At 35.7% G+C, this 25,053-nt stretch overlaps 1 protein-coding gene across 2 annotated transcripts in view; it reads left to right on the top strand.

The window, feature by feature from the left end:
* Positions 1-25,053, top strand: part of PCLO (piccolo presynaptic cytomatrix protein) — a 318,634-nt gene that overhangs the window by 168,719 nt on the left and 124,862 nt on the right. For both annotated transcript variants that reach the window (XM_088523510.1, XM_088523509.1), the window contains 2 exons: positions 16,321-18,529; positions 22,940-23,076. In XM_088523510.1, the coding sequence (XP_088379636.1) occupies positions 16,321-18,529; positions 22,940-23,076 (2,346 nt within the window). The remainder of the gene's footprint in view (positions 1-16,320; positions 18,530-22,939; positions 23,077-25,053) is intronic.

Genomic DNA, 25,053 nt, shown 5'->3' with positions numbered 1-25,053 from the left:
CTTCCAGAAAAGACAAAGAAGAATAAAGGCACACTCATTTCCAGCTGACTTGATTATCTACCCACACATGTCCATTCTAGGAATATCTTGAATTTTTGGTGTGAGGAAAGGCCTATACAATGTTCTCTGCTTTAAAATAATAAATGCAGAAAATAAATATATACTGTGGAATCAAGCAGGCATTGCAGAATGAGAGAGGAGCACCAGTAAGTTTGGGTGCACTTCATCTCTGTTTTGGCTCAGACTTTCCTCTCTTTGAAACCAAAGAATTTTTCAGTTCGCTCTCTCTAATTAAATAGGAGAGGCAAAATTCTGCTGGTATGGTTATCTGCTTACCTTAGATGTTCAACAAATAGGACAGCTGAGCTCAAAAGGGAGTTCCTCTCATTTGCTCTGCAGGTAAGTTTGGTTTCTTGCTTTTTATGCTATCCACTGCTTCATCAGCAGCTTCAGTAACACAGTAGAGTATATTGTACTGAGAAGACCAATGTATTTAAAATCTTCCTTAGGAAGGAAGAACTGCTTGTGTCTGCATCAGCAAGACACTTGGTATGATAAAAGCAGATGAATAGATCAGAGCATTTGGTACTAAGGTCTCTGCAAATATACTGTAAGAAGTTGGGGGGATTTACATTGGACTAGATACCACCGGTGATTTGAGGTTGTCCAAAGGGCTAGGCATCAGTTAGGGTATTTCCCCTACTGGGATTTAAGAACATTTGATACACATTTGGAATAGAGCTTACAATTTATTTTCCTCTAGAAGGAATCTGTTTTAACATGCATAAGCCTCCCTCCAAATTGAACCAGCATGTTGTAACTAGAAAAATCATGGGGATGATGCCTAGTACCTGCTTCAGACTTCATCTAATAACAAAACGTGAGCTTTTGTTCCAAGGCTTTGATTCAAATGTTAAATATTTAACAAAGTTCTTAAAATATTAGCTTGATCAGCCAGTTGTGAGTAAATATTGCTTGGAAGTGATCCAAGACTGGCAAAAAACATGGTGCCTCCTATGTCCTATATGAAGGTTGCTAAAAAAGGACTCAATACATCCAAAACTTAGAATCTGAAATAACTAAATGCAACACAATAATCAGAGAAGCAAAAAAAAAGTGTTCCATATGTTTCTTTATTCTCCTCTCCATGAGTGGTTGCTTTTGTTTATGCAATGTTTCTACCTTAAAATTTCCTGAATGCTCCAATAATACAAATCAGGTTTTTTGTTCGTTTGTTTTGGTTTGATTTTTTGTTTTAGAAATCGTTCAGGGTGTGACATTATTGCAAGCATTTTGTGGAACCTTTTTTAAAGTCCAAGCTTGGCTTTTTTAATGTGCAGTCCAACTTTCAGTTGCCAACCTGTAAATAATCCTCCAATCTGGAGAGGACAGTTAAAGCTTTTTTTTTTTTTTTTTTTTCCATGTCTTTAGTTCTTGACTTCTCTGTTCAGTGCATTACAGTGATTTCCAGGACTATGATACTAGCTGGCTATGAAGCCAATCATTTAGAAACTGTTAATAGAGGGTTAAGTCTGAAACATTGCCACAAGACCAGCTTCAACATCTCTGTGAAACTTTGATTCAGAGCATGAAATTTCCTTCTTAAATTCCTCCTCTCCATGTCTCCCTGTAAGAAGAACCTGCAGAGGAAGTTTGTGTTTTGGCTGTCCTCCTCCAGAGGAAGATGTAACTTTTCTACTTTCCGTACAGATTGAATTCAGGTCTCGATTCGATTTCTATTCACATTCTCCATCTGCCCATATCTTCTCTTTAATCTTCTTGCTAATCCATACTTCTGTTTTCCAACTGGTCCCTCTCTGACACTTTCTTTCATCTAGTTTAAGTGCTTCCCTTAAAAGTACAGATTTTATTATCTCACCTTACTCCCTTTTCAAGATTTTGGCTAGTGCAAAATCCAGCTCATGCATCAAGTGTGTTTGTCTTACACTGCCTAGCAAGCCTTTCCCCTGATTTAGGATTGTAAATCCCAAACAAGCTAAATGAAATAGCCATTAGGTGCCCCTGATTAAAATTAAAGACAGGATTTGAAAATAAATAACTAGCATGGGTAATAACTTTGCTTGAAGGCAAATTGAATGCTGAGGGCTTCCTCTGTGTGTGTAAGATAAGAAGTTTAACATTACTGACCTCCGTAAGTCTAGACAAATACCAGATTTGGACAGTCAGCAGTTGTCCAAGGTAGAAAGGTTAACTGTAGAAGTGGTAAGCAACGTGAATCTGAGTGGCATTTTTCCACTTAAAATTGAGATTTAGTAAAGAGAAGATGAGTTTGAGCCTCAGGGTTTATTTTCCATAGTTGTATAGTATTTATAAAGCAGAGCAACATAAGCCTCAGGCGATCATAAGGTAGTTGTAAGTAGTATTTACTCTATAAGCTTATCATTGTGTTATTCCATGATTGTGTTCTAGGTGTATATAAGTTATGTAAGATGGCAATAATGAAATAAACTGCAATTTCTTCCTTGAGCTAAAGCTGAAACCAGTGACTTTTTCCAAAATTTTACTGTCTGGTTTAATCATTTACATCACATTGATATTCCTTTTTTGATACTAGTTATAATCCACAACTGAAATATCATATGCTTCTGTGAAGAATGGAGAGGAATCACTGATTTTTCCTTTGCTCTTTTGATCAGTAATATAGTACTATAGAGAGTTTTAGAGTAATGCCTCCAAATATTTCCCTAGGCAGCAAAAGTCTTTTGTCAGAGATAGTATAGGTGTCTCTGTGTCCTTATGTTCTTACAGCCCATTTGAACACAGCTTGCTTGAGAGCACTTAACCCAGGCAGAGGAGCCATCGTTATCTTTATTTCCATTTCTTCATTTGGCCACAAATAAAAAGCCCAAGAGCTTGAAAAGAAAACCCCAAATATTGTGACAGTGTTACTGAAGTAGCTCCCCCATACCCCGCATTTTGAACTAATAATACCAAATGGCTTTTCTGAATCGTGTTTTGCAAACAAAGGAAAACAAGCAAAGGGAAATACTGAGCCAGTCTTGCTTATGACCTTGCTTCCTTTTGCACTGGGTTTGTGATTTTGTTTTTATTACAGTCTATCAACTTATTCTGCATATACATATTGATAAATCATGTTTCACAGACATTGGAATGAAGAATAAATTACAAAACAAGCTAGAACAAGGGAAATCTCTTGTAGTGACCTTTTAAGAAATATACTGAAAATAGATTTTCCTGCAGTTCAGAGCATTAAGAGTTTGAGTTTAGTTTGTAAATTTAGTGAACAACTGAGGAAGTGCCATTGCCATACACTAAGTTACAAGCTAAATGTGACTGAAAAAGCAAGTACTTTTAAGAATAGAACATGAGATTTAAAGCGCACATGAGATTTAATGTGCATTCCTAATACTGGTTTTATTCTCTACTACAGTAAAGTCTGTATTTAATTAGATGCTGGACAACAGCAACAAGCTGAGGAATCATGCACAGAGTTTGTCTTTTGCTCTGTGTGTTTCTCATGTAGCAGAAATATAGGATTTAATGACTTGTGCTGATGCCAGTGCAGAGCACTATGCTGTGTCAGAAGACGTGCCTCGTGTTGCTCACCACTCCCCAGCCCATTCTCCCTTGTCTGAATGACTTAAATATGAAAATTTCTCATCCAACATGTTTTGAGGTGGAAATTTGTAAACTCTATGATGTATATTAATTTATTTGTTAGCTTTATTTTGATACATTTAAGTACTGATGGTTAAGAAAATGGAAGGGCAAGTGATAGAAGTGTTGTGATGATGCAGTAAACTGGAAAAATGGATTTATTAAATGTGCAGCATCCACAGGAAATATGAAGAAGAAACAAAATAAGAAAAATACATTATCAGGAAAAAATGTTTTAATCTTTAACAGGAAAAAAAAAAGATCCACAGGTTTTTCTTTCGTTTTTTTTTTTTTTTTTTTTTTCCATCAAGGTTAGTGAGTGCAAGGTTATTTCTTCTTTGCAGACATAGTATTTTCTCATGTTTTGAGTTAGAAGCATTTGTATGTAAACTCATGTTCAAATAACACGATAAGGAATTACACACTAATACACAGAGCTCATAGATAACACACTGTGAAGTGAATTGCATCAGTGATTCATCAGTCGAGATATTCTTCATCACTATTCACCCAGCCTGGCTCTTGTTATGTGTACAGTGATGTACTAGAATGATTACACTGCCATCATATTCCGTAAGCCAGATCTGAGATCCAGAGAATTTCATGTTTCTTACTGAAATACTGAAACAACTGGTTCTATACGTATTACTTGTGGGCAAGGTTCTTTAATCTTATTTATGGATGTGCATGAATGTTCTCATCTGAAAATACTATGAAAACCATGTCAGGTTTCTGTCCAGATGATTTAGAAATGAAATACTGTGAACAATAGTCTTCATTATGGGAAATAAATTAATGATCTCTATCCTGCTCTGTCCAAATCAGGGCATGATTGACACTAAATAACAAACTTGTGCCAGTCTCAGTTCAGAGGGAAATAAATGAATGCTTATTAAGTGGGGCCCCTTTAAACATTAATTCTGGTTTAGGGTCAAAATATTTCTGCAAAGCGAAATTATGATTGTCTTACATAAATACTAAATATATTCATACTTCCATTTACAAAGTATAGAATAAAAATAATATTGCTAAGAATCATTTACACATAGATGCACTTAAAAGCTAATATTCTTAGGACTTTTGCAAAAGTGGATTTAGCTTGAAATGAGAAAAATTGAAATAAAAATTTACACCCACACGTTTTATATACCTGAACTGAAGAACAGTACTATTTGTCCCCATCAAACAATGGGAAACACCAGCTATTTAATTTTTTCCCTCATCTGTACATCACTGCTAAGCTTTTACCATTATAGCCTACTACTGAGTGATGACTTTCAGTAGTTTAAATTCTGTGCTTCTTGCCTCTCCAACCATTGAGAAACCAAGTTCTCTTTCCAGATTTGATTCTTAGCTTGGAGATAGTGTGGTGCATCTCCATCAAAATATCGTAAACTTTGCTAAGTTGGTCTTTGTGGAGATACAAAGTGGCAGCATAGTGCATGTTAGAAGACCCTTTTTTGTGCTCAGTCATTTTTTTCCTGTTTTCCAACTAAATATGAATTAACAAATATTCTCTTGTTAGCATTATCTTAATAATGACTACTCTTTACTGTTCTTGTATTGTACAATACAATCTTTTAAACCTACGTTGCATTATTCACATGCAGGTGTGTGTTCATGCACACAAGAACATACACAAGTGCACTATGTTTTATTCTGAGCCAGTAAGCAGCACATCTTTGAGAAATGACATTTCTGCAGTTCTGCTTTCAGTCCAAGTACTGATATTTGTTTTATATGCCTTGTCAGAAGATGTATTGAGACATTATGCATTGGTCTCCTCTAGGGCACAGTGGAAAAAGAACTGTTTCAGACTTCGAATCAATCATTAGAACATCCATGATAACATCTGGACACAAGCTGAACAAGTTTGACACAAAGTAGAAGTTAAAATGTCAGTAGTATATTCAGTAGTTACCTTTAGTTTGAACACTTTGGGCTAATTCTTCAACCTTTACTCTTCTACTGGACTAGAATGTGCTTTTGAGAATTATTTGCATTCGAAGTTTGATTTGTTTTCATTTCTTGGTAAACTCTGTATAAGTTCAGATCAGCTTCAGACTCACTGCTGTCACCAGAAATTTTGTTAGCAGTGAGAACACATGTAAAAATCAAAGTAGCCAACCCAGTTGTGTAATTATGAACAAATATTGCTGACATCTCATGTGAATACTTTGAGAAGCAGAGCCAACTATATTAAAAGTGCTATTTGCAATCTTTTTCCAGAAAACATGATTGTATGTGACCAGAGTGAAGAATTCCAAGAATATGTTTTAATGTTAATTCCTATGTTGCTCTAGTAAACCTTACTGTGGACTGCATGTTCAGGGCAAATAGTGTAGTCCATGTACACATAGTCAAGCACAGAACAGTTCAAAGCAAGAATAATGATAGCTCAGAAGATGAAAATCTTTTTTTTATTATTATTCCTTCATTTTGTGTCTGCAGTGAAAGTATATGCAATATTCAAGATTCAGGTTCATTTCTACGTGGTATTCTGTCAGATCTCAATTGTTTTTTTTAAGCGCTGGTTCTCATTTTCTTTGATACAAGTATAAGTTTAGAAACTGTAAATAGAACATCTTTCCCATTAATGTTGTTTTTTTCTACTGCTTTTTCTTTATTTTTAATTTCATTACTGTTTAAAAAGAAGCTTGCCAAATTTCTCTCTTCCTGTCCTGCTTGTCACAATAACCAGAAATGGAAACAGGAAGGTCATAGTGCTGAAATAGTATAATTGATATTAAAATAGTAGAAAGAAAATAAATTAAAGGTTACTGCTGTCTTCTTCTCTAACCCTACATAGTCTGACTAAATATCACATGGATTGCAAGACTGTAATCTGATTGAATTTCTCCACTTATTTTTATGAAAAATATCTTGATTGCAGGGTGAATCATAAATAATGGATATATTTAGAACTTGCCCAAACAATGAGATATAAAATCATTTATTTAAATCTATTTATCTTAAAAAAAAGGAGATTCTTCTTAAATTAGGACTTTTTCCCAGTTTCATTCACAGTTGTGTTAATCAAGAGTTGATTGTCTTTATTAGATTTCCTTCTTGAAGAGCTGGTACTGATGTTAAGTCCAGTTTGGTTTTACGTGTTATCAAATGATGGTACTTTTGCCACTTCTCTTTCTGCCTTTGTGGATTGAACTCGGTGTAATACCACTGAGTTTGTTTGAAAAGAGATATGAATTTAAACAGATAACAGTGAAAGCTTTTTTTATTCCATAAAGATCTTTTTATATGTATCAATATAGCAAATTTGTGTATATGTCTATTCAAGAACTTAGGACTTCTTTGAAAGGAAGGCTTTTTCAAGGTTCAGGGGGAAAGGAGGAGAGTTGGTTTTGTTTTGTTCAGCATGTATCACTTGGAAAGGGGTTTACATCAAATTGGAAAAGTCATTCTTATACCACAATGAGAATAAGGATATAGGGTTGTGGAATACATGGTCTGACTAGGAACCTTTTGCTACATTAAAAAAGATCGTAATGGAAAATCCTGTACATCCTGTGAGTAGTTTCAGCACCTCATAATCTCAGCCATCTGTGACAGACTATCTGTTCTGCCTGTCATCGAGTTCTGTTACATCTGTTTAAAGAGGGAGAAGGTTGTGTTGGCTGAAACTTCTGGAAAGAGAAAGAGAGAGAGAGAGAGAGAGAGAAAGAAAGCTTCTGCCCTGAGAGCTACTTTGCATAGTTCAAGGGGAGATGTTCACATACTTCAGAGAAGGATGGATGGAGAGATGAAAAAAAAAAAAAAGAAAGAAAGAAAGAAATCTCAGGGCAGAAATTCAGGGAAACACTGAGAAATTGCTGAAAAGAGAAATAAACAGACTCAGTGTGAGCTGATGGAGGCCACTTGTCCTGTTGACCTAGAGGGGATCATGTAGAATATGCTTTACACCGTAAACCTTTTGAGTTGTTGGAACGGAGTGAAGGCTGAAAGCAAGTGCTTTCCCGGGTACGGTGGGCAAGGAGAATTTTATAAACCCCTTTTTGTTACTGTTCAGCCTTGCCTAATTCCATTTTAAAGTGTTGCCTGTATCCATTGAGATGAAATCCTGCCTCTTAGTTTAGAAGCCCTTTTGAGCATTTTCTCTAAAGAAAAAGTCTTGAGTAGTTTCGGCACAAACCTCTGGTTGATTCAGAGTCCTGTCATGCCATCTAGCACAGCATCTAGAAAGCTCCTGCCTATTAGTCTTCTCAAGCTGCCTCCTTTATCTGTGGTTTGGAGTTAGACATTATGAACACGCTCCTTTTGGATTAAAATCTTTGGCTAGATAAAAGAGTCTTTAGCTTCTCATATAACACAATATCAAATTGTTTGATAACACAATATCAAATTGTTTAAGCAGCTGTAGGACTGTATTGCTGTTTGATTATTAGTGTGCAATGATGGACATTTTGACAACTCTGCCACTACCATGAAGTATTTTTGGTCAAAATTGAATCTGAAAAGCCATATGGGACTACCTGTGGTACCAAACTAGAGTAAGAAATATTCTTTTTCTTAAGCAGAAGAGTAGTTTTTCTGAAATAGAACCTGCCTTTTAGAGAAAGAGATCAGTCAGGGCTCTGCTCACTCTGCCACCTTTAATGTTAGTTCAGAGGAGCAAAGCTTCATGAGCAAGGGAGGGAGCAGAATAAACACTGCCAAGCAATGAAACTGAGCGCAGCCAAGAGCCTTTAATTGCCCGGGAGAGGCATCATTTCTGAAGAATCACAGAGCTGGTGAGATTCCTGTATGGAGAAAATGATTAAAACCCTGTTACGAAGTAACTCCTGCATGAGGAGCTCACAGCAGGAATTTCAGGAGTGGGATTGACCTCTCCTATCTGGAGACATTTGTGACATGGACATCTGTGTGACCTGAGTCAGGAAAACAGATCTGCAGTCAGGAAAAACAGATGTCATTCTCCAGTATGTCACATTGCACCTTTAAAGATCTTCTTCTTTCATTTCAGTAGTCTAGGGGACTAGCTCAGATTAGATTTATACATTCAGTCAGATGAATCCTGACTTTAATGAGTAAACCAGGATTGTGGGCAACATGTGGAGTCTTCTCGGCCTTTGGAGGAAGTCAGTAGCTTAGAAGAGGTGGAAAAAGTCAAGAATTTCTGACACCTTTTGGTCTGCATTTTCCTGTAAAATAAGATTAAGACTTTCTTTCAGAGAGAGGGATTTTTCAGTTATAACTGAAAGTTTGCAAAGTAGTTTCGTATCGGTTGAACACAGATGGTGTTAGTTCAGCATATACATATACTGCTGATAAGTATAAACTCTTCTGAATTTTTCTCACCAGTGTTCTCCAGCTAGAATTCTCAGTTGGATTGCAAAGAGATGTAAAAGTATGTTCTCATTTCCTGTGAAAAGACTTCTTATAGACGATTAAAATTTTCCATAAGGTGACTGAGCACTGGAGGAGGTTGTCCACAGATGTTGCAGAATCTCCATTCTAGGAGATATACAAAAGCTGTCTGGACAAGGTTCTGGGCAGCACACTTCAGGTGACCCTGCTTAAGCAGGGAGGTTGGACCAAATGATTTGCAGAGGTGTCTTCCATCCTCAACTGTTCTGTGATTCTATGAGATGACAGTTTAAAACTCAATATCAGGAGACTCTGGGGAATAACATACAACAATTTGTGTATTATGTGATGAGGAGCATTGTTTGACTACTTACTATGAGGGAACAAGCCTCCACTAAGGATGTTGCATTATCTGCAAAAAAAGATTTGTTCTAAGAACTTCGTTAGTCCAAGATGAATAAGGTGGCTCTTGTCTTCTACTGCCACAAAAACCTTCATGCTGAGCTACTCCTGAATTTTATTCATCCATTAATATAATATCTTTTAATAAGCCTGAAGTAAGTCTCATTGCTTTTAATGGCAGAATATCCTTGTATCAGAACCTGCTGCTGAGGAACAGTTAATTCTGTGTTACTGCTTAACCCAGAAAAGAGCATGGACTGGAGACCTTAAGCCAGCACAGGCATCAAACGGTCCGTTTGCTTCACAGAGATTTTGATAGCTTTTCACAAGTTACACTGAGAAGATCTGTATTCCTGATTTAAAATGCCTCTTTGACTCACTTAATGAAAAATTAGGGGGGAGAAAAGCAATGATTGATTAAGAAACATTAATTATGCTATTAGTAGGCTGTGTTATAATGCTGTATGTAGTTCCCACAAGTCTATAGCCTTTTTCTTGATCCTGTTAAGCATCTATGGCATAGCAATTCTAGCTTTGCCATTGCTGTTTCTCCAGATGGTGAATTTCCTTGACTCCAGATTGCTGCCATGCAAGTCATATTGTTCCACATACCTTATCCTCTGATTTCATAATCTTATGTCTTTTCTAAGCAGAATATTCTTCAGAAACTTTCATGAGTGATGGGGAGGATATTATCTAGATAAATTAGTTTGTTTGAATCCTCAGTTTTCATTGTTGTTGTTGTTTACAATATGGGCTATCTTCTGAAAATTCACAAATAATTTGCATATAGGAAAGAGTTTAATTCAGTGAAAATCATTCAATACAGAGCACATAAAGACAATGTTGCATCATTAGGCATCTCCTACATAGCACTTATTTTATATATCCTGTGACATTTTCAAATCCTCGATAGCAAAGTCTGAAACGTGCATTTATCATTTAGAGCAGAAATTCTGAGCAGGGTCTTCTCTATTTTTAGAATAAGTTTCTTCCATGTGTCCTTCTTCTCCTTCCCTCCCCTTTCCCTCCTCCTTCCCGCCCGCCCTTTTTTATTTTCTTCTTCAGGGACTGAATAGTGAGAAAAATGTATTTACTCCATTTGGTACCAGCATTTTGACGAAGAATAATGCTCAGGTCTAACAGTTTGACGGAGGCAGCTTGCCAGAAGATTTTTTGTACATAACACAGATGCACGTAATTTCATGTACATTAAATATAATTGGACAGTGCATCTCTCATATGAGTACATATCTCAGGGCACTTTACAAAAATAAGTAATGTAATTACAGAGATAAATACCACAGAATAGCAAAGGGGAAAAGAAATGAAGAATAAGAAAGAAAATCGTTGTTTTCAGATGAGCTTTGAAGATAATGTTGGTATATGAGATAATCAGAAATCTTGCCATTTTGTATAAGGCTTAAACTGCAGAAGAAACTTCACAGACAGTACTGGATCATACTGGGATAGCTGATAAAAGGACTACTGCCTCTTCAGGGAGTAGAAAAAAGCAACCAATATAGATATTACTTATAGATATCAGCTGAGGAAATGAAAACATGACATTGTAAGTAATGTTCATGCTCACTAAAATGAATTAAATGTACATATATTGTTGGATTACTTGGAATCAAAGTCTCAACATTGGATGTCATTCTTCTCACAAGCTGTTTTGCCACTGATGTATTTCTGCTCGTTCAAACTGCTGCTCCTCATTTTAACCAGTGCAGATAAGAGAGGTACCCCATTGCCCTTACAGACAAAATTTGACCTACAGGCAGTCATCAGTCCTGTTCCAAGGGACTCATAAGTAGGTTAGTGCTGGTGTACAACTGCCTCTTCCATGCAGATGACAGAGACTATGTATATGCCTATACATAGTAGTAGAAGAAAAATAGCTCTAGACCCCTTCGAAAATCACAGTGTAAGGGCCACATCTGTCTGTAGTTTGCATATGAAATCTTCATTGAATGTCTCCTTTCTCCCCCTTAAATCAGAAGGAGCATATGGGCTTTTATGTGTTTAACTGAGGAAAGAATTTGATATGTCCTGTCACATCAGCTATTAGAAAATGCACTGTGCTGCTCCCCTCGCATTTGAAGTGAAAATGGCAATTTCAAACAATTTCACAGAGGAAATGAAAAGAGCAAGAGGAGGGAAAGTACAGAAGTGTTCATCTGGAGAGAGAGAGACTCTCTGATTGACACAAATGAAAGCAAAAAAAAAAAATCTGAAAAATGTTTATTGTTTTGGAAATAGACTTTTTCTAAAAACTGTGTATTGGTTTTAACAGAAGAGAAATTCATCTCCACAGAACCTCCAAAGGAGTGAAAACACATGATAAAATCAGACTGACTGGCATCTTAGTGCTGCTGCCTAGTGATATAGAAACTAGTTTTATGCCTGAATGCTCAATCCCCAAGGCAAAATACTTGCAGAAAAGTGGAAGGCAAGAGTTGCATTAAAGAAAACCTCTGACATATTAGTCATGAAGCAGGGTGTTTTCCTTCCATATGCAAGACCAAATGCAGCTCATCTAATTCATGTGTTGGATACTCCCACTGCCAGCAAAGGCACGTAAGAGAAGACAGTGCAGACTACCTGATATGTTTTTACTGATGGTTAGAACTTTTTCACAGCACTTTGTTCTCAGCACTGCTTATGAGATTATAAATACATATTTTTCTTAAAATGAAGAATTTATCTGCCTCCTTTTATCCATGTTTCCAAACTCTGTGACTCTTCATGCAATAACAATGATCCTGTATTTGCCTTAGCCAGTTGAGTGAGATAGATAGATCTCTATTTTTGCTCTAATGTTTGTTAGAAAAAGTCAACAAGGCTGATCCTTTGTGGTTGGTGGCTCCTTAATAATAAATGTTATTCCAGGAGGGTCCACAAGAACAGTCACAAGAATACTTCTTTGCACAGACAAGCTACAAAACATTGTCCTGTGTCATTGTTTGCATCCTACAAGATGAAATTGAGGATTCCATGTTAATAATACGGCAATCTAACATTAGTGTACTATCTTAATGTGTCTGTTGAAATTAGGGTTTATCTACTAGTACTTTAAAAGATAATAGCAAATTACTAAAAGATTTTTCATTAATGATAGTTGGTCACCAGTTGTTTTTAAGGCAACTGGATTATTAAAATAACAAATTACAGAAATTTTTACTTGTACATATTGATATATTTCTAGCTATGAATAGCAAGTACTGTAACACCAAGTGACACATAAAGGTTGTTATGTGTTGCTTTGTGTTATAGTACTTGCTATTGCTTGCTATTAGTACTTGCTAACCTTTATACAGTTGTGCATTACCATTGCAATCTGTGGTGGGAGCTGGCTGGGGGAGAATGAATATGGCCTTTGTTTTTTTGTTTGTTTTGTTGGTTTGGTTTGTTATTTTTCTATGCATGAAAAATCCCAGATGTCATGTGTTTTGGGACATCAACATGCATCTTTTTGACTGCTACTAATGTCGAGTCTGCTGAACAAGTTTTTGACTATATAGTCCTTATTTGAAGACAAAAACTTTTATTTGGATTGTTTTTCTGATATTTAGGGTACTACCAACTTTCTGCTGGCATTTCAAGTCTAGTGCAAGTTTAGTCTTAGGAAAACCAGAGATTTCATTTCTCTAGAGTGTTCAGCAGGCTTTGTAGAGGATGTCTGTAGAGGATTGTGGCAGAGTGCTTTCAGCTACGAACTTTATCTTGTTTTTTTCATAGTATCTAGGATATTATAATGGAGTTTATCTTTGTAATACTTACCACATAGGTAATATCTAACATGGCTAGGTAATCTAACATGGCTATTTATGCATCCGAGTCAATCTAGTGGTGGCAAGCTCTAATAAATGTGCTGCAAATACAGATGTACTTGATTTGTCCACACACATACCATACCCATTATTTCATTTTTTTTATATATTAAAAATTATACATGAATTTTAGGTGCAGTGCTAAAAGAATGCTATTTAGACAGTTCTAAACATGACAGAGGAAAAAAATTATGTTTGCTTGTGTGAAGCCTCAGATCACAGAAAATCCTAAATTATGGAATACTGTAAGAGCAGGGAATAATGAGAGTTATATATTTACTATTAAAATACAACATATTCAGCATGCATCCAGGAGTTATAAATCCAAGAATGATAATTGACTTCTTTGAGTAAATGTGTGCAATAACCAAGAATAGCTGGATGAATACAGAGAAAGGAGGATACAAGAATAGCACCACATTTTATTCGAACAAATTCAGTTGAGGTGGAAAAATATGAAAAAAGTTTCATTAAAAAAAAAAGACCAGGCAACAAGAGTCATGCAAACTCTTTAAAGGTGGAAAGTCATTATAGATCCTCTGAGTCATTCAGTCTGCAGTAGAAAAAATCTTTTAAAAAAACAAATAAGATGCGATGGAACATATGAGCATTTCCTAGTGCTTGACTGGTTTTTGTAATGGGTCAGACCTCTAGTAGCCTCATCAACAAAGCCATCAAATCAGAGGAGACAAAAATTGTTAGAAAAAAGTATCTTGATGTAAAGACTCAAAAAGAATAGGATAGTCATCTCAAAGGAATTATTCTAAAGCCATCACAAAATTTTAAAATGTTGAGAAGCTTTTATACAAATGCTTGTGAAAATTAAAAGTCAGGAGATAGTGCAAGTCAAGTCTAATGTGTACTGGAAAGGCAGCAAATACTTAAAATGAGATGGCTAGACATCCCAATTAGTCCTTTTTACATAAAGTTCTTTGATAAAAATAATAGAATTTGGTGAAGATGGGCCTTAACTCATCTTCTTACCTTGGTAGTTAACCAAATTAAACAAAATATACAAATTAAATTTAACTGCTCTTCTGATATGATCTGCCAAAATATTGCAGTTGAACTTCCCTTAAATCTACCCATTCTGTTCCCAGGTAGCATGGTAATATAATTGATGAGGAGCATATCCAGGAAGAAGAAAACACAGCACAATTTATTGAAGTACTAAAATATAATAATTTTCATAATTTTTTTTTCAAATCTTAATATAAAATATCAACTAAAATAATTAAGGCCATCCTATGTCATCTGTCCTCTTGTGAGAATAGTAACTGAGAACTAGAGGCAATTGATGTTTTTGCAAAAGTAAGGGTATCCCTGCAGTATCTTATCAGTCTGAGCTTTTTTATATGTAGTTGGAGACAAGATACGTTTTTTTTTAAAATAAAATGCCCTATAAATTGACACTGGGATTTGTTCATAAGCAACAGCTCTGATATCCCAGTATAATCATTCTTTAAAGTATCATATACCTTTCAGTGAGTGCTAGTAGCTGTTCCCCAATACCAGTGCCAATCTGTGACTGTTTCACCATCTGTGATTGCTATTTCAGTTTGAGAGGGAGGTATAACTGTGGTAATTGGATTGAATATACAATGTAAATCAATAGGCAGCCAGATGATTAATTTGCCTTTGATTATAACTACACACTGAGCAAGAGAAAATTAGTTTCTTTGATTTGTTGGCACAACATAGGTTTGGGAAATAGCCACAGGAAGCTGAAAACAAAATTAAATTACTTTTATTGAAATCTGAAACATGCAAAAATTGATAGAATTTAGATGAATAGGATGAATAAGCTTAAATGACATTTGAAAGGATATAAATGTTTATTTAAAGATTCATAACAAATAACCTGCTGATTATTATGATTTGCTAAGGTTAGATAACAGGAGCAGCAAAAGAAGGTTGACATCTTAAAAAGTTTTATAATTTGTTGACAGAATATTAGTATAAGGCCGGGAAAGTAGGAAAGTACAGTTTGTTTGTTTTTTTTTTTCCCTAATTAGGATTAATTTTGTTGATTTACATGATTTATAATCTGATTGAAGTAGTGGATTTTTTTAGGGAAAAAATCTATGTAGAAGTTAGTGCTTGCTAAAGTGTGATGCTTATATTGTGCCTGCAGAGGCAGAAGATAAAGTCAGCATTGTTTTTACTCCCTTATTAAGTAAGTGGTGCAAAAGTGCTTCTATATGTCACTACAGATGGCTGCAATCTGTAATGTCTGAGGTAATTATTTCTAGAATATGTGAATGGAAAAGCCTTTTATCCATTACTGGAGGAAAATCCATCAGAATTTTTTGAGAATATAAGATAAAAATTCAAAGTCATCCAAGTCTCACTTCTTAACATATACCTATATTGTGTAGAAACTTAAGTTTACTTCAAAGCTAATATGCATCTTTCAAAAATGCTTGTAATTTAGAGTATGCAAGAAAGCTCACACTTAGACCACTGTTTTCATAAAGCACAAAAATCTTCCTGGAAAAAAATATCTGTGCCAGCATAAGTAAGCCAAAAGTAGAAAGGAGACTGAGGACTGTGTGTTGTACTAAATATGATGACAAGCAGAAAGTTGACTGGTTTTCAGAGCAAGTTATAGACGCTAGGTATGTGCTCCATATCTAGCACGGAGACTTCAATTATGCTGTATATACTGTATACATATTAATATTTATTTGTATATAATAATTTATATATTATTTCTCTTAAATGTTAAATAGAAATAAATTGTGTCATTCTCACCAACCCACACACAGTATGTTTGTGTATGATTATATGAGATAAAATAAACTTTTAAATTACAATCTCATTTCAATTTCAAGTATTTAAGGTAATTTTTTAAATATTAGTCTAAACAAAGTCATAGTCAGTATCTTTCCTAATTTGGATCAGGTAGTTTATCTTCCTGACCTTTAAGAGTCTACAGCATTTTTCCTTCATGCCATTTGCTGCTGCTTATTCACAGATACCACAAGCCTCCTCTGAATCAGAGAAAGTATGTGGTTAAGACATAAAGCCAAACTATGAGAAATTTGTAAACAGCTTGTGATTTATTAGGGATCAAGCCTCCAGAATAGTGATTCAGTCTTGCTTCTTTTATTTATTTCAGACAAAAAGTTCTTCAAGCGTAACTCCGTCAGGCACTCAGAAGAAGGTGAAGAGGACTCTGCCCAACCCACCTCCAGAGGAAGCAACAACAGGAACCCAGTCACCCTATTCCTCTGCGGGGTCAGTTTCACGCAGAAGGATTTGCCGGACCAATACTATGGCCAGAGCCAAAATTCTTCAGGATATAGACAGGGAACTGGACTTGGTTGAACGGGAATCAGCCAAGCTTAGGAAGAAGCAAGCAGAGCTAGATGAGGAGGAAAAGGAAATAGATGCCAAACTGAGATATTTGGAAATGGGCATCAACAGGAGAAAAGAAGCCCTGTTAAAGGAAAGAGAAAAGAGAGAGCGTGCCTATCTCCAAGGAGTAGCAGAAGAACGTGATTATATGTCAGACAGTGAAGTTAATAATACCAGGTCAACCAGAATAGAAACTCAGCATGGCTTGGAAAGACCACGTACTGCACCCCAAACAGAATTTAATCAATTTATGCCACCACAAACCCAGCCAGAAACTCAGTTTGCCCCTGCTACAAGTCCATATACTCAGTATCAGTATTCATCTCCCGCCCTACCTACTCAAGCACCAACTCAGTTTACACAACAATCACATTACCAACAACAGCAGCCTTTATATCACCAGCAGGTTTCACCTTATCAAACTCAGACAGCTTTCCAAACAGGAGCTACTATGACATATACTCCACAGGCTCAACCTCCTCCAACTCAACAGCCTTCATATCAGCTCCCATCACAGATGATGGTGATACAACCAAAGCCAAGACAAACAACATTATATTTGGAGCCTAAGATAACCACAAATTATGATGTGATTCGAAATCAGCCTCTCATGATAACTCCAGTTTCAACTGACAATAGTTATGCAGTTTCCCAACTGGGAAGTAAATACAGTACTTTGGACCTAAGGATAGGATTAGATGAGAGAAGCAGCATGGCAAGCAGTCCAATATCAAGCATATCTGCAGATTCTTTCTATGCAGACATAGACCACCACCATACACCACGGAATTATGTATTGATTGACGATATAGGCGAACTTACTAAAGGAACAGGAACACTTGGTTCGACTTTTAGCCTCCATGAAAAAGATTTGACCAAAACAGATCGATTACTTCGCACAACAGAGGCCAGGAGAGCACAAGAAGTGTCAGACTTCCTAGCACCACTACAGACTTCTTCTCGGTTACATTCCTATGTTAAAACTGATGAAGACCCAATGGAAGACCCTTATGAACTCAAACTTCTCAAACATCAGATAAAGCAAGAGTTCCGTAGAGGTGCAGAAAGTCTTGATCACCTTGCTGGCCTGTCACAGTATTATCATGCAGATAGCAGCTATAGGCATTTCCCCAAATCTGAGAAATACAGCATAGGTAGACTTACCCTTGAGAAGCAAGCTGCTAAGCAGCTACCAGCAGCCCTCCTTTACCAGAAGCAGTCAAAGCACAAGAAGGCTTTGATAGACCCCAAACTAAGTAAGTTTTCACCTATCCAAGAAAGCAGAGACCTAGAGCCTGATTATTCAAGCTATATGACATCTAGTACTTCATCACTTGGTGGAATTACTACTAGGGCAAGGCTTCTTCAGGATGATATCACTTTTGGCCTTAGAAAAAATATCACTGACCAACAGAAATACATGGGGCCAACACTGGCTTCATCTATTGGAGCGAGCCTTGGGACTGCGCTAGGTCCAACAATGAGATCCACATTACAAGATGAAGCTGACAAGTCTTATAGCAGTGGTAGTAGATCTAGACCCTCATCCAGACCATCCTCAGTTTATGGACTTGATTTATCATTAAAAAGGGATTCTTCCAGCTCTTCTTTAAGACTGAAAGCCCAAGAAGCTGAGCCCCTAGATGTTTCCTTTAGTCACGCAGCACCTTCTGGAAGAGCTAAACCCACCAGTTTACCTATTAGCCAAAGTAGGGGAAGGATCCCAATAGTAGCACAGAACTCGGAGGAAGAGAGCCCACTAAGTCCTGTTGGTCAGCCAATGGGAATGGCAAGAGCGGCAGCTGGACCTTTACCACCAATATCTGCAGATACCAGGGACCAATTTGGATCAAGCCATTCTTTACCAGAGGTCCAGCAACATATGAGGGAGGAGTCACGGACTCGAGGCTATGATCGAGATATTGCCTTCATCATGGATGACTTCCAGCATGCCATGTCAGACAGTGAAGGTAAATTAGGCCTCGGACTGATATCTTACTATCACAACGCAAATCCTCATTTCTATGCATGTGTCTAATTTTTATTATACTTCAAAGACTTGTTCTTCTTTCTGTTCCTTGGTGCATCTGTGTATCTACTTTTTTTTTTTTTTTTTTTTTGGGTGGGAGCCGGGGTAGGAATTTGTTTTATTTGATATTTTTTACTTTATCTTAACAGAGATGTCTGAATGGTGTTAAGCTACTTTAGCATGCTCACTGTATTGTTGTTGAATTGCTTTCCTTTTGGTTTGCTTGTGCACTTTCCTTTTTATTTGTTGATGTTTACTTTTCTAAAGATACTACATAGACTATTTCATGTATAATACATGCCCTACCATCCATCCATCAGTATCTGTGTGGACCATTCTCCAGTGACCGTGAGTCATTGCACTTAATTGCAACAGTTTTTGTTAGGATTTGGAAAATAATTCCCAAATCCTCTGAAAAATTCTAGTAATTTTATTTGCATGAAACGTCATAATAGAATTCGATAATTCCATCTCCTGATGCACCTTTTTAGATCTATGTTTATATGGAACTAGTATATTCATTAAGTACATATTCTATGTTAGAACCATCTAGAATTTAACGTGATAGAAAAATAACATTCTACATATGGTTTGTTAAAAGCATCCTGTCATGTGGATTTCTGTGCATTCAGAATTGTGATGATGTAAGATAATTTGTCATTTGGATGGTGCAAGACAACCTCATCCTTCAATAAACTTGCATAAAGCATTCTACTTCTATTGGTGGATTATGGAGCCTAGCTGGTTTATGTGCACCCTATCCAATATCTCTGCCAAATAAGCACAAGAGATTATCTCGCTTAGGTTCATGAAAGGAACCTTTCTGAAGTATTATAAATGGTGCAGTTAAAGAATGTTTCTTCTAATAAGTACAGCAGAATGATAAAGCTTATGTTAATTATGTACCTCTTTGTTAGACTCAATTCAGTTTTAATATATTCTAAATTGTTTAAAAATCATAAAGTCAGTTTGAAAGAAAATGAAATTAATATTTGAATTGTATGTGCTTCCTTAACTCTTTCCTATGTGTATTTACTGCACAATAAAAGAGACTTTGCATGCGATATATTGTCTGTAAATGGCAATGATTGTCTCAAAAGACATATTTGCATGATTAAAAAGTAGTGTGGTTTATTTTTCAGGTTTACATTAACTTCAACTCTTGTATTATTGCTTTTTTTACATAAGCTTAGTCTTTCATATGGATTAGAAAATTAAATTTAAAAAATCGATGTTATCTAGGTGTGAGAGGAAAAATACTCTAAAAAGATAATTCAATTTCTTAATAAAGTTACATCATTCTTCTCCTATCCAGCCTTTTAACACACTTTTTAAAAAATAATTTGCGATAAATAGTTATAATTTGCATTACAATTTACATTGCTATTGGTAAGATTTCATTAAAATAACTGAATCAAATGTGATCTTAGAAAAAACACGACTTGTGATAATGAATATCAAAGCTGCAACTTTCCTCATTAGAAACATAAAAATAAACTTTTTTGACGTTCTAGTTGTTTTTTATAAATCCTCTTCCACACAAATATCAGAGGCACATAGAAATAGGACTCTAAGGCCGAACTGTTTAGGTTCATTTCAGAAAGAGCTGTAATATATTTACATACTGTAATGATTCTTAAAACCATATTTCAGCACTCAAGTAGTACCTATGATAGGATTACAAATTTTAGCTCAGAGGTTTCCATTGAAAATAATAAATGTTCTCAACTTTGGAAACACAAGATACTTTTCTCAGTTTTCAGTGCAGTGAAATCTCTGATATAATAAGGTAGCTCCTAAGTAATCCCAAAGCTACCACAGTTTCCACAAACTATTAAGTTGAAAATACTAGTTTTCAAGGATGCTGAAGCTACTGCTTAATTTTATGGATGTTAGTAATGCATAAATGGATTGACCTGAATGGTCATCTCAGTGAACAGAAATTGTTCCTTTTGTCATCTCAAAGTGTTCTCTTTTACATGCTATTTTGTTAATTCTGCAGTAAAGTTTAGAAGTTTAAAATCCAGCTTTGAAGATATCAAGATAATTAGGATGCACACTGGCTTTTGACTGTGAACACCCCAGTTTGAAGTATATGATGAAATCTTCTTTACCAATTGTCTTTGTAAATGGGATGACTTGTAGTGTCAAGGTTCAGGGTAGCAATGGTAGTGTCTGCTAAGGATGTTTAACCGTAACACAGCTAACCAAATGTAACTGGCCATCTGTGGGACTTAGGGTGACCTAATTCTCTATCTAGTGGGGGTTTTTTTAGCTCTTCAACCTGGAGTCCAACCTCACCTTTTTAAAGTGTGTGCGACCAATAGCATGGGATCTTACTCACTTCAGTGGGAGGCTTTGCAGATGGGAAATGCAGCCTGTGGCTCCATTTGTTAGATACAGAAACAGGGCTTTAGCTTCTACAACCACCAGTGTCTCATCTTGGCTGTTCCTAGGGTTCCAACTAAAACAAGTCCCAGCTAATCAAGCCAAAAACAACTGTGTGTGTGAGTGTGTGTAGGTATGTGTGGTGTGTGTGTCCCTATATACACATACATACATATTTTATTTCATATAAAGTGCACACTTTTGTCCTAGTTTTGACAAAAAGTATAGGCTGCTGTGGACTGTGGTATGGACCTCTGTATATGAGCTAGCTTCTCTAGGCCAGAAATCTAGCAAAAGTAATCTCAGATGAGACAGAAAGTGACCAAATTACATTCTTTCTCCTGTTCATCTAATGACAGAGATTTTGATAGTTAGCATTAGTACCTAAGATCAGAAGAGTGCTTAAGGTCCTCAATATAAGCCTCAATAAGAAATTCTCTTGACATGAGTTATGAAACAATCTGATTCAGGCAGGCGACCAGTCAGCACAAATGACTAAAGCATAAAATGTTTGCCTGTTAAATCGTAACTGTTTAATACTAGCAATTGGACACTAGCCAGGCAAGATTCAACTTTCAATAAAGTCTCTTTTACTTCTTGTATGCTGGTCTAAATAATTTTTAAAGCCATTTCATGCAATATTAAATTAGTGCACACATTGGAAGTAATAGATTGCATAACATCAGGACTAAAATAAAGATTTGACCAAAGACTTAATGTAATATGTGATGACTCTTTACCTCATAAACAATATTCCTTTTTAAAAAAACTTGTAAATATATTACTCCTACTTTTAGAGAAAGTTCATGAAATGGTCATGAGAAAGATCAGCCTTTACCATAAAGCTTTTTCCCAGTCATTTAGAAAATCAGTTAGACCATGTTGACTTTAAAAACTGAATAGATAAAATTATGTGTCCTACAGTTTATATTTTAAATTCTCTTTTTGTCATGGAACAATTGCATTCTGTCTTGTTATTATACCAACAATTGACCCAATTTTAGATTTGCTATTTTTTGGTGTTTTTTGTTAAAACAAATATACTGTCTTTCTTCTAATTCTACATTTACCTTATTTATTAGAACTTAAAATTTAAACTTTCAGTAGTATTCTATTTACCCTGAGAGTCAGTATAGAGGAAAATCTCTATGCTGTATAGTGTAAATTAAGAGCTGATTCTGATCCCAATAGAAAGCAATGATGTCAGATGACAATAGGCATAAATTTATCTATTTACAAAACTGACTTCAGTCAGGGTTGTTTCATCTCACAGTAGATTTTGTACCACTGTGAAAATGTTTCAAATATAAGCAAATAAAGTTTCTAAAATTAAGACCATTCTGATTAATTTTCCATGCACAAAGTGAATAAGGCAAAAATTAGTGAATGCATTCAAAATGAGAACACATGCAATATTTCTGCTTAGAATTATGAAGAATGTAGCTTGGTTTGATCATTTCATAAAGCAGACCCAGCTTTCATATAACACTGTTTCAGAGACCCAGCTTTCATATAACACTGTTTCAGAGATCTCCAAAATATTTTTTTAAATATTCAATTAAAAAGTCTAGGAGTTGTGGGGTTTGGGTTTTTAGGGGTTTCTTCTAGCTTAGTAAAATGTATCTACCTTGACTGATTTTTCACCTTAACGCTTTAGAAATGTGTGACATCTGCCGTGTGCTTTTGAGATACCAGAAGGAAGTGATTGTAGCATTCTGCACTTAGTTTTTCCTAATACTTAGTATCCATAGCGGAATATCCACATAGATGCACCCCTTCCACTCTGCTTTGTCACTTATAGCTAAGTTATGCCTGAGTTCAATGTCTCTAATCTTGCCTGTAACTTTGCTTTAGCTGCATGGCCAATTAATAACCACTATGCATGTTTGCTATGCACAATGCACATTACTGCCCTTTGACCAGCACTGGATCAGAACATTTGACCTGTCCTTGGTTTTCAAAGCCTATCATCTCCGTCGTGAAGAAACAGATTGGTTTGACAAGCCCCGTGAATCTCGTTTGGAGAATGGACATGTCCTCGACAGAAGGCTACCAGAGAAGCTAGCACACTCTCGTCCACCAAGTCAACACCAAGATCAAGTAAGCTGTGCCTGTAGTTTTATAAACATCTGAAAGTTTGATCATTATACTCTCTGATGGTCTAGGAATTGTGAGATTAATCAAATTCCAGGTGAATTTAGTTGATATCCTGCATTTGTCATCAGGACTTGATGATGTTCTTAAAATAACATCACATATTTTCTCTAAATTTTAGTATTAATTTTGCAGGTTTTATTTAATCTCTGAAGCATATCTGAAAGAATTAATCCACTGACCCACTATATATGGATTAGGTATTCCCATTTTACTTTATCATCTTTCTCCCATCCAAATTCGAGCCTCATCTTTAGCAGTTTAAAGAAAAGTTGCTTTTGACATTGATTCCCTGAATAATCCCAATGCCCTACAGTCAGTTACCAAATAGATCAGCAAGAGTGTATTGATCTAAGAATTTATTTAATATATAATACTGAGAAAGAAAAATACATTATTCTATTTTTCAAGAACTCGTACTTTGTACTAAGATGAACTAGTAACCATCTACCCTTTTTTATTAATGAAGTTTATATATTTCATACAATAGATTTAAGTACTTCCTTTCGAGCTATCAGTTTTACTGATTGATTCAGATATGGTCTATTTTCTGTGAGATGTAATGGGAGCAATAGAAGGTATGACATGGGCCTTTTATACTACCTAATCACTAATGTGCTCATTTTAATTCCTCAGATCTCATCCAACAAGCAATAAACTACTCTCAAGTAGCCTTAGAAAGTTTTTTCTCTGACATGTGATAGCAGAATGTAGGCTTTATGAAGTACCGATTGACAGCTTATAGTACCGACTATTGGCTACTTTCCTTTTTCTCTCACTTGCCTATAACTTTTTTACTGCATATTGAGATTTATACAGCCTGGGTTGTACTGTGCCTCTCCTTTCCTGTTGAGAAGGAGGACTTCACAAGATACCAGATAGTCTTACAGAAAGCTATTAGAATAATTCACTACAAATCAGCTTTTATGTCCTAAATAGCTGTAAACTTTTACTAGCGTAAGCTTTGTGAACCAAAATTTAAAGCTGCTGCAGAGGAAAAATTATTTCAAAAAAAAAAAAAACATTTTATGACACTTTCCTCTTCATCTGTTTCAATCCAGTTTAGCTTACCATCTCACCCACTGATGAAAAATCATTTCAAAGTGAGTGCAGGAGAGAGAAACGCCAACTCTCCCCAACGTCACATCATCTGTGTTGTCAAAATGTTGCACAGAGCTCATGTGTGCTAAATACATTTCTGTGAAAATTTGTTTGAGATAATAACATAAAGCAAATTAATTCTTACACACATCTAGAAATGACATTAAAGATGGGAAAAAAATCATTTTTGAAACTTTCAATCATTAGTTTCATATTGTATTCCCAAGGTAAAATATTAGGCAATAGAAGCAAATAAATCAATACTAACATTTATATATAAGTAATTTGTTCAGCCAAAGTAAACACTCCTTAAAAGCCTTTTTTTCAGTCCTGTTTCTTTCTACAGCAATAAAATTTGGTGTTTAGTTCTGTCTGACTACAAGCCCAGTTCTGCACAGATAGCTGTAGTGTTCACATATTTTGAAGTATTTTAGAGCCAATAATGACAAATCATTATTCATCCTGACCATCTGAACAAGCCCAGCATCACCTGGAGCTTTCCTTGCCACAGAGGCTTTTCAGAAATCAGTTAGAATTACAGTTTTCTGGTTAGTACAGTAATTAATCAAATGCACATCCTTTGATTTTTCATGCTGAGCTCAAAACAGTGGCAGAAGGAAGTGTTTGCATCAACAGCACTAATCTGCTGTCATGTATCAAATTTCCCACAGTCACTTATCCACCATAAATATCCCATCTGTATTTTCTTCTTTAAAAAAAATAGCAATTTTACCTAACACTGCCATATTTATATTCTGGAACAGTTTCACATGTGTGAAAGTTGATTTTCCCTACTGTAAGAAATAAAAGCTATTTGCTTAT

Source organism: Tinamus guttatus, unplaced genomic scaffold, assembly GCF_059628265.1.
Source record: "Tinamus guttatus ecotype Peru unplaced genomic scaffold, ASM5962826v1 Tinamus_guttatus_pri_ptg000193l, whole genome shotgun sequence".
NCBI classification, from domain to species: Eukaryota; Metazoa; Chordata; class Aves; order Tinamiformes; family Tinamidae; genus Tinamus; species Tinamus guttatus.
This window is presented reverse-complemented; position numbering and strand designations above follow the sequence as displayed.